Below are 10,635 nucleotides of genomic sequence, written 5' to 3'. Positions count from 1 at the left end.
AAAAAAAAAAAAAAAAAAAAAAAAAAAAAAAAAAAAAAAAAAAAAAAAAAAAAAAAAAGAGGGGCTTTTTTCCAATCCTACTTTCCAACTACTGATGGGAGTAGAGGCAAAGCAGAAAGCTTTCCGTTGAATGGCTCTTTCTGTGTGTATGATAATAATAATAATAATTATTATTTTTAAATAATAAATATTATTTAATCATTATTATTGTTAGTATTATTTCACTTTAGTTTTAAATTTCTCTTTCACTACCTAAACTCTCCCTTTTTTTTTGCACGTTCATGTCTTCTTTTCTTTATTTTTAATCATTTAAAAAATATATATATACACGATAAAAAGAAAAGTGTCCAATATCAATTAATCTAGGGAAACTTAAGGATGTTCTTTTACAAGTGCGCAAGCATGCCATGTTCAAACAAAGAAGGACGACATGAGTCATGAATTGGAATTAACAAAGATTTGAAGGGAATTTAAGATCTTAATTAAGAGAATTATATAAATTGGGAGTCAAAATTGGATTTTAATTCTAGAGAGAGAGAGAGAGAGAGAGAGAGATGTGCGTGTGTCATCAGTCATCAGTGAGCTGGGGAGAGTTATTTATGTGCTTTGGCTGTCACCGCACACTAATCTTCTTCACACGAAAAGATATCATTCCCCAATTCCGCATTGCCCAATTTCTTTCCACATTTCTCTCTTACTTCCTTTGATCCTTCTTCTTTGTGCTTCTCAATCCATTTCCCCTTCCTATTTTCATCAGTTTTCTCATGTAACTGTGAACCATTTTCATCAGTTTTCTCTGCTCTCTGCCTTTTTCACGCCTTGTGCCTCTTTTTCTTCTCTGAATAATGTAATCTGGGGATTAACCCTTCTTGTATTAATCTTTCTCTGTTAGGTTAATGTTCATTTCCTTGAAAGTTCTGTTCTGAAGCTGTGTGTTTATGTTTTCAATTATGGGTTCTCGCTAATCTTGCTGTTCTTGGTCGGTGGGACTGTTTTCTCAATGCCCATTTGCTTTCAGCTGTTCTAAGACGTTCAAAATGCAGTTTGGGAATATGGGTTTTCGTTAATTTTTGAAGTCTTGCTTTCAAAGCAGCTAGTGTTCTTCTGGATTTATACCGAGCTTAGGCATCTTTAGAATGTAAATCCCTCCCACATTACCAAGATCCAGTGTTCTTAGTCACTTAGCTCACTTTTTTGACTCTATTGGGTGGAACTAGTTGACCGATACTTAGCTGATTAGTAATAGCGTTGTCAGGATTTTAAATCTGAAACGATGAAAGCTCGTTAGCCCAGATTACTTTAGTTACAATGAAGAATTCCACCCTTGTTTTTGTGTTTGATATGGAGTCCAGAGCTATTAGCCTCACTCCTAATTAATTCATTTGTTCATTTGTTCATTTGTTGCTAGCATTGATCTTCCCACCATTCTTTACGAACACTCTTAAAGATGTAAAGTTCTGTTAAGTTCATTCAACTTCATAGCTTTACTGAAGCATAACTATATGTATTACATTCAGTTTTCCCATCTCTTGTTCAATATCAATGAGAATCTAGAGTTGTTTGTTTCTCCGTTCATACGACGTCTCGAATTATTAGTTATGAAGTTTTAAACATCATGTTGGCCTCTCGACTCCTCTTAACTTGATTATGGTTTAGCTTACATGTTTCCACTTTGGTTTGTCTCTTCAATGTTACTTCCACTTTCATAGTCTTGATATTTCGAACGAAAAGGGGCAAAAAAAATCCGTTCAAAAACCTTCTTGTTTACAAACTTAACATGGAAGAAACATTTTTTCCATTTCGTGGGATTAAGAATGATATGAGAGGAAGACTTCTGTGCTATAGACAGGATTGGACTGGCGGGTTTCGCACCGGTATCAGGTTTACTTCCTTATGACGAAAGGCGATTGCTATATAAGCTTCTGTTTTTATTGCCTCACCAAGTTAGAACTGTATACTTATGTGTAGGGTCTGTTTTTGTTAGGATCTTGGCCCCAACGACGTACATATTCTTCGCTTCAGCAATTCCGGTTATATCGTTCGGGGAGCAGCTAGAAAGGAATACATGTATGCCTACTTCTTTGGTTGCTGATATGCCTTTTGTTCTTTATAAACTTGTCTAGTCTGCTCAGATATAATTCTCTCTTTCATTCATGCCATAGATGGGACTCTAACTGCGGTACAAACTCTAGCATCAACAGCACTTTGTGGCATTATCCACTCCGTGTTCGGGGGACAGCCTCTGCTCATCCTTGGCGTTGCTGAACCAACTGTTTTGATGTATACGTTCATGTTCGACTTTGCAAAGGACCGAAAGGAACTGGGGCAGGAACTATTCTTAGCCTGGACAGGATGGTATCTGTTTAAGTTATCTTTACCGAATGAATAAATAACAATAAGAGGGATTCATGCTAGTGCAACAAATAGTTAATTTTGTGTTGTTCTTCTCTGTATATTATAGGGTGTGTGTGTGGACAGCCATTTTGCTTTTCTTGCTTGCTGTGTTGGGTGCATGCTCCTTGATCAATAGGTTCACACGTCTTGCTGGAGAATTGTTCGGTCTGCTAATTGCTATGCTCTTTATGCAGCAGGCGATACGTGTGAGTTGTAATCTCGAGTCTTGGTCTCATGACTAACTATAAGAATTAAATAAACAATTCCAGCTTCTTGAGGAAGTTAAAAAGTTCATCTCATAACAGTTTGATTGTCTTTGCCTTGCATTACCATAGTCCAATGTACTATTTCCTTGTATAGGGTGTTGTGGAGGAATTCAGCATACCCCAAAGGGAAAATCCGAATCGTGTGGCACTCCAACCTCCCTGGCTCTTTGGCAATGGAATGTTTGCATTAGTGCTATCGTTCGGGCTTCTACTAACCGCCCTTAAAAGCCGCAAGGCTAGATCATGGCGCTATGGGACTGGTACGACATCCATATAGATACAATTTCAAGCGTAGTTTTGGATAATATGTTGTGTTCAGTAATGATTCTGGTCTGTTCCTGCCATTTGTCTTCTGAAATATGATCGAAAATATAGGTTGCCTACGAGGCTTTATCGCCGATTACGGAGTTCCACTTATGGTGCTCGTATGGACAGCGTTATCTTACATTCCAGTCAATAACGTCCCACATGGGATCCCAAGAAGGCTTTTCAGTCCCAATCCATGGTCTCAGGGAGCCTACTCAAACTGGACAGTCATAAAGGTTTGTCATATGTTGCTGATATCCAAATTTCTATTAGTTTGATAGCAAAGCCATACACTTCCCTTTCTCCCCATGTGCAGGAAATGTTGAGAGTGCCTCCATTGTATATAGTTGGAGCATTCGTACCAGCAACCATGATAGCAGTTCTTTACTACTTTGATCACAGTGTTGCATCTCAACTTGCCCAACAGAAAGAGTTTAATTTGAAAAAACCAGCTTCATATCATTATGATCTTCTTCTCCTAGGCTTCCTTGTAAGCTATCTCATGGAAATATAACATTTCCTCTTCTTTTACTGCAAATTTAGTAGCTCCATGAAGGGGTGACCCAGTTGAATTTGCTTTGAAAAGGGTTTTTCATGTCAATAGAAACTGTTTCTCTTCTCAGGTTATCCTCTGTGGACTTATAGGCATACCACCTTCTAATGGTGTAATTCCTCAGTCTCCTATGCACACGAAAAGCTTAGCTACCCTTAAACATCAGGTAATAACTTCAATCAGTTCTCAGTTTATCTGATTTTATATGCATATATACATTTTCTCTGATTTGAATCTCGAAAGCACGTTGCATCCAGTAGTCGTTATGAACCTCTCTTTCCGAATGTATGTATGCATAATCCATCGCTTTTATCGCCGATATCTCGGCTTCAACCATTTTCTAGGTTCATGGAGGGATAGATTATGTTTGGCAATCATCTTCCTTCTCAAATATCTTTGACTGCGTCTTCTTGTCCCTGTGTTTTGTTAGAAATCACGGCTCTCTACAATGGTATGATATTGTCCACTTTGAGTATAAGTTCTCGTGGGTTTGCTTTTGTTTCTCCAAAAGGCTTCATACCAATGGAGATAGTGTTTTTTTACTTATAAACTCATGATCTTCCTCTTAACTAGCCAATATAGGACTATTCCTTTCAATAATCCTTAACAATCCTCGTCTCGAACAAAGTACACCATAGAGCCTCCTTTGAAGCCTATGGAGCCCTCAAATTGCCTCCCTTTAATTGAGGCTCGATTCCTTTCTCTGGAGCCTTCGAACAAAGGGTAAACAAAGTACACCATTTGTTCGACACTTGAGTCACTTTTGACTACACCTTCGAGACTCACAACTTCTTGGTTCGACATTTGAGGATGGTATTGACATAGCTAAGTTAAGGACATGACTCTGATACCATGTTAGAAATCACAACTCTCCACAATGGTATGATATTGTCCACTTTGAGTATAAGTTCTCATGGCTTTGTTTTTGGTTTCCCCAAAAGGCCTCGTACCAATGGAGATAGTGTTCCTTACTTATATACCCATGATCTTTGTCTTAATTATCTATTGTGGGACTACTTCTTTCAATAATCCTCAACGTGAAATTTCTATGATTGTACTCACTCTCGTAAACTTCCTTCTAACATGAAATTTAAACAAAGTGGTTATGTTTTATCTCTTTTTAAATAGCTTTTGCGGAGCAAGCTGGTAGCAGCAGCGCGACAAAGTTTCCGTAAAAATTCGAACTTAAGTCAGTTCTACCAGAACATGCAAGAGGCATATAATGAGATGCAGACTCCTTTAATTTATCAAAATCCACCAGCAGTGGTAATGGTGATCATTTGGAATGAACTTTGCGTTATTCTCATTTTTATTTATACTTAATCTCACATGTTCTGTCTTCAAGCAGGGGCTGAAGGAGTTGAAAGATTCCACCATCCAACTAGCTTCAAGAACTGGATACATTGATGCACCTGTGGATGAAACTGTTTTCGACGTGGACAAAGATGTCGACGATCTTCTTCCCGTAGAAGTTAAAGAACAACGTCTCAGCAATTTGCTTCAGGCAGTAATGGTTGGTGGTTGTGTTGCTGCCATGCCTCTTTTGAAGAAGATCCCGACTTCGGTTCTTTGGGGCTACTTCGCTTTCATGGCGATCGAGAGCTTGCCCGGAAATCAATTCTGGGAAAGGATTTTACTGCTTTTCACTGCTCCGAATCGTAGATACAAGTTAGTTGACATTCATATTTTCAAATGGGACGTTGACTTTTGCATACGACAGTTGACTGAAGATTGACTAGTGATTCATTTGACTTTCAGGGTGTTGGAGGAATATCATGCAACTTTTCTAGAAACTGTCCCCTTCAAAACAATTGCTACTTTCACCCTGTTTCAGACAGTGTATCTGCTGATGTGTTTTGGTTTAACATGGATACCAATTGCTGGTGTTCTTTTTCCGCTGCTGATCATGCTGCTTGTCCCTGTGCGCCAGTATTTGCTCCCCAGGTTCTTCAAAGGTGCTCATCTTCAGGACTTGGATGCTGCTGAATACGAGGAAGCCCCTGCAATCGCGTTTAATCCATCCTTCGAAGTAAGCTATCAGAACTCTCTGTTCGTTTTAGTTAAATCCGTTAATTGTCTTAGTTCATGTGAGATCTCATATCAGTTGGGAAGGAGAACAAAACACCCTTTACAAGGGTGAGGAAACCTCTCCCTAGAAGAACACGTTTTAAAAATCTTAAAAGGAAAATTTGCTAGCGGTAGGCTTGGGCGGTTACCGTTCAAGTAAATCCACATACATCCCTCTTTGAGTCGGAATAACAATGCAAAATTTGAACATAGGAGCACATAATCATGGTGTTAAAGCTATTCCATTCCACATTTGTGTTGTTTGGTACTTTTCAGGATCGAATGGGAAGAACTTCCAACATTGACGATGGTGAAATACTCGATGAGATGATCACGAGAAGCCGTGGCGAGATTCGGCGTACACAGAGTTCGAAAATGACGAGCTCATCTCCAAATACGGTAGAGGGCATCAAACCTACGTACAGCCCACAGATATCATCACAGAAACTGTACAGTCCACGGATCAATGAACTGAGAAGGGAGAGGAGTTCTCTATCTCCTGGAAAAGGACCTGGCTTTAAGCTGAATTCTAGTCCTAGTCCTAGTCCAAGTCCAAGTCCAAGTCCGAGTGCAGAGCCAGGGCCAGGACCATCCTTTAGAAATTAGCCTATTTGTAAGTGGTTACTTCTGCATGGTTTTGATATTGTTAATTGTGTTCGAGAGGCCTTTTAACGCTGTTTTGCTGCAGCTAAGTGTCAGTTTGTATGGGAATTATGTCTTTTTTTTTTCTTTAATAAAACGAATGAAAAACATACATATACTGTTTATGTAGATTTGTCATACAGAATTATCTGAATGTTAAAAAGGTGATATTATGCTATTTTCTTCCATTATTATATGATCATGTGATGTAATATTTCTTATGTCAATTTTTCAGTCCATTACTTTGGTGGAAAACGCTCCAAAGGTTAGGTCATATTAATTTTAAAAGTATCTATCATCATCGAATAGATATTTGAACGTGAATATCAACAGGCTAAAGATTTAAATATCAAATTCAACATCAGAATTTATGTAAATTTAAAATCAAATCCTATGGAATCTATGTAAAATTTAATGCGTCTGAATGAGGCGTTTGATTCGAATCTTGACGTGCCAACCTAGATGGACAAATCGCATAAACCCAAAATAGTTCGCTACCCAATGCTGCAAGTGTTATGTTTTCTATGAACAAATATTTTCAAGGTCATTAATTAAAGGAGATGTCTGTATCATTATTATTTTTTTAAAATCCCGGGATGGGTTAAAAGTTAAATAGCATTTAACCACATCACAGGCTTCTATTAGAAATTGCAAATCTTACTTAGAGTCGAACAAGCTCATTATGAGGAAGACAACAAGTGCTAAACAGGCTGAATTCAAATCTGAAAATTTAAAACGTTCACTAGCATTTCAATTCTAATACTGTGGATACTTAGCCTTGCGAATAGTAAATTGAAATGGACAGGGCTGTCCAGAGGGAAGGAAGATGGCTATTCATCAACAAAGAATAAAAGTCATCCTGAAGGGTAGAAAGAAAAAGTACAAAACTTCAGAGGTGTTTTCTACATGGATTGCAACTACAAACAAATCGTCCATGGATTTTTTTAGTCATGGTTAACAACTACCAAGTTGCTAAGGCAAAATTTTATGGGCGGCTTTTAAGCAGTCTTCGGCTTGGCTTTGATGCGCTTAACCCTTGAATACAGGAAAACCCCAGCAAGAGCTATTCCAGTGCCTGCATTAGATCCGAGAATAAGTGTTTTAATGCATCAAGAAGTGTTTGACACGCAAATTCACAAACAGAAGACTGAAGAAGCCAATATTACCAATAGAGTTGATTGGAGAAACAGGTGTTTGGAAGAAGATAACAGAGCTCACGATGACAACAACACGCTTTACACAATTGCCTACTGAGTGGGTAACAGGCGATACTCTTTGCAATATCATGTAAGAAACCTACAAAAGTCACCCCAATGGCTGTAGTGAAAACCCTTCACGTGAAAAATGAATGAGCAGTAGGCACGGCAAAAGTTTTAAAACTGCAAGTGTATCAATGTCATCATGCATCTTTAGACTAGAACTACACCAAAAGTTCTCAGCATTACATATATTCCTTCATGAAAATATCAAATACTTTCTCTACAGGTACAGAAAATTTGGTTCTTCTTTTTTTTTTCATTTCAAAAGGCTGTTTAGCTAAAGATATAGAGACGAAAAAGGGACAGTCCACTCGTGAAATTGGCAATCTTACCTGTTGGTATGCATGGAAACAAAGGGCAGCAAGAAGAGACCTAGTGAAGACTTGGTTTACGTTCAATCCCTGTAATGATAGATAGAATTACATTGAAGAGCAAGATATACAACTGAAGAAATTTCTACTGAATTTTCCCTTCTGATTTACTCACAGCTGATTGTAAGTATGCAGGAGTAACCTTGACACCTTCCATGAAGACAGCAACAGGGGACAATAAGAAAAAGGACATGATTGTTATAATTGAAAAGAGGGTGATGTTGTCCATTGAATCCTGATTCAAGAACAAAAATGTAGTTACTTTATCACTCCAACGAGCAAAGATACAGATATTTGCGCTGAAAATTATTTTCTCCTCCATTAGATGTAGAACATGAGTTCCAAATCAATACAAATGCTAACAGAAGTTTCACAGGTAATCAGAAAGATGCATCTGTAGTGGTTACCTCTTTTTTCGCCATGACCTTTTTGCTAAGGACATTACGAGATTGATTAGTCAAATTGGATGCCATTGCACTAGAAAATCCGGCCCTTTTACAAGAAATATGATAAATCAGAAATTGCAAAAATAATCCATTTTCAATCATCTACCTAAAAGAGTAGACATGAATATAGACATACTAAAACACTGGTCTTACCAGTTGAAGGAGGCCTCAGTGGCAGATGCCAATGCAACACCGCCAACAATTGGTATAATGGATGCAACAACCCAGGGAGTAGGAGTCTTCAAGGACACAAAGACAATCGTCAAGAGTTAAGACAACACCAACAATGGGCTTAAGAGATGCAACAACACCAGCATTTTTCTCATGGTTTTAAGAGGTTAATGCTCGGACCTCGAGCATAAAAGACTAGAACACTAATTCACTGAAATTCAGGGCGGCCGACGAAGTTCTGATTTTGACAAGGGACACAAGCACGTGATACAAAAATAAATAAACAAATAAGTGACCAAGTGTTAGAATACCTCTCCAAGAAACATTGCTGACAGGATAACTGAAAAAAAAGGCTCCATAGCTTTAATTGTGTGGGTGAACGATACGGCCACTTTCCCAAGACTCATGTTCGTAAAAAGATTTCCCAATGTATGAACTAACGCGAGCGGCAGAACAGCAGCAAGCTATTTAAGTTTAAAGAAGTCAAAACCTCGTAACAAAAGTTTGTGAATATGAAACAGAAAACCTCAACGAAAATTCATTATTCAAAACAAGTTTCACGTACACAAGTTTCCTAATACTCAAAAGGGGGGAATGCCAATTACCTGAGCGCCACTAATCTTAGGCCTTTTGCAGAGATTAAGTCCCCACATAAGAAGAACAAGTACAGTGCCTACGGCAAATTGAACAGCAGTGACAGTTACAGGGAACGGAAACACCTTGAGGACCTGTGAACAAGTAGTGTCAGATATTATCAGTTTTCTCATCTCCTATAAAAGCTAGTATTTCAATTCATGTTGATCGATATATAGAGTTAAAAGTTGAAACGAATGAGCAGGTAGTAAGAGAGAGTTACACGAAACATTGAAGGAGCAATTTATTTTATGAGACACTAAGGATTTAATTCTGAATTCTGCTGATTATGATTATTTGCAGAGGAAAAAAGAAAACTCAAGGTTATTAAACTTTCAAGTATCAACATACCAGCAGGTGCTTAATCATACCTTATCGTTCCTTTGCCATTATCAAGGCCATCACCTAAAAAATCCTATTCACACGCGTCAACTAAGAGAGTTCGATTTTACATCTTCATCGGAACAACTCGTTCTCTACCTAGTCGAAATATGAAAATATCGAAACCGAATGGGGAAATTTGGCGCCAATATCTCATAAGCAGGACTCCTGGATAAATCCTCAGACAAGAATATTGACCTAGATAAATACTGAAAATAATAAATAGAACGAATCTTACAAGATAATTTAAGCATGCAACTAACTAACTTTCTTTCTTGATAGGATCCACATACGGCGCATTATCAAGGCTCGGTTCCTCGCGATACAGGCATTTCATGCAAATCGATAAAATATAACCACGAATTCTAACAATCGACCACAAAAAATGCGGACACCGTAAAAGTTCAAAGAAGAAAAAGAATATATCTAACCTGCTTGTTGAAGATGTTAAAGTAGATGTTGAAAAGGTACCAGAGGCCAAACAACAATCCGAGCTCCAACGTTTTCATTAGGCTACCGCCAGCACTGGCGGCCTCCTCTGAGCTTTCCGGAACCGCAGCGGCCTGAACCTTGAAATGATTCGCATCAAAATCCGAAGCAAACGAAGGTACACCGGTCCATGGGCGGAGTTTCGAGGACGAAAAAGGAGAATTCGACAAAGTCCAAGATCGCCGGGGCCAAGAGGAAGGAAGACTGACATTGTTCAGGTCACTGAGATCTCTGGAATTTGAAGAAGATGATCGAATTGAGTTACATCCTGAGCTGAAGAACGAAGTATGAGGCCTCCGAGGCTTGAGAAGTGGAAGAGAAGGCGAAAAGGTGACCGAAGAGCTCTGCATTTCGAACGCCTGAGCTCGAGATCTGAGATCGGAGAAGAGGACGAAGCAAAAGAGAAGGGCCTCGGAGCGTCCGCCGAGGAGAAAGGTTGGTGAAGCAGTGGTGGGTGGCGCAATGCAATAGCGAGAATGGACTCTTAATATTTGGGGAGTTAACTAGTCAAAATTAAACAACTAATGCCCGATATTTAAACCATTTTATTTCGACTCTAATATAATTATTTATTTATTACCTTAGTTTACTTTATTTTAATGTCGGAGATTTGAACTATATTTAGAATTGAAAAAAAAAAAAAAAAAAAAAAAAAAA

At 38.3% G+C, this 10,635-nt stretch overlaps 2 protein-coding genes across 3 annotated transcripts; one reads left to right on the top strand and one right to left on the bottom strand.

Annotated features, from left to right (window-relative positions):
- Positions 1-560: 560 nt before the first annotated feature.
- Positions 561-6,422, top strand: LOC111495048 (probable boron transporter 2). The gene is made up of 12 exons (XM_023144916.1): positions 561-1,881; positions 1,985-2,067; positions 2,163-2,355; positions 2,462-2,600; positions 2,755-2,920; positions 3,036-3,202; positions 3,283-3,456; positions 3,590-3,685; positions 4,648-4,785; positions 4,868-5,187; positions 5,278-5,548; positions 5,863-6,422. Exons 1-12 carry the CDS (start codon positions 1,778-1,780, stop codon positions 6,190-6,192), a joined length of 2,181 nt encoding a protein of 726 aa, XP_023000684.1. The 5' UTR covers positions 561-1,777; the 3' UTR covers positions 6,193-6,422.
- Positions 6,423-6,925: 503 nt separating this feature from the next.
- Positions 6,926-10,489, bottom strand: LOC111495053 (triose phosphate/phosphate translocator, non-green plastid, chloroplastic-like). Of its 2 annotated transcripts, XM_023144921.1 has the most exons (10): positions 9,921-10,328; positions 9,081-9,203; positions 8,787-8,939; positions 8,458-8,543; positions 8,266-8,350; positions 7,974-8,093; positions 7,820-7,888; positions 7,395-7,524; positions 7,203-7,303; positions 6,926-7,152 (listed from the first exon to the last, which is right to left on the bottom strand). In XM_023144921.1, exons 1-9 carry the CDS (start codon positions 10,326-10,328, stop codon positions 7,227-7,229), a joined length of 1,251 nt encoding a protein of 416 aa, XP_023000689.1. In that variant the 3' UTR covers positions 6,926-7,152; positions 7,203-7,226. The 2 variants fall into 2 exon arrangements, with proteins under 2 accessions (XP_023000689.1, XP_023000688.1); XM_023144920.1 differs by having other exon boundaries at positions 6,926-7,303; positions 9,921-10,489.
- Positions 10,490-10,635: the final 146 nt, after the last annotated feature.

Source organism: Cucurbita maxima, unplaced genomic scaffold (assembly GCF_002738345.1).
Source record: "Cucurbita maxima cultivar Rimu unplaced genomic scaffold, Cmax_1.0 Cma_Scf00021, whole genome shotgun sequence".
Taxonomy (NCBI): Eukaryota; Viridiplantae; Streptophyta; class Magnoliopsida; order Cucurbitales; family Cucurbitaceae; genus Cucurbita; species Cucurbita maxima.
This window is presented reverse-complemented; position numbering and strand designations above follow the sequence as displayed.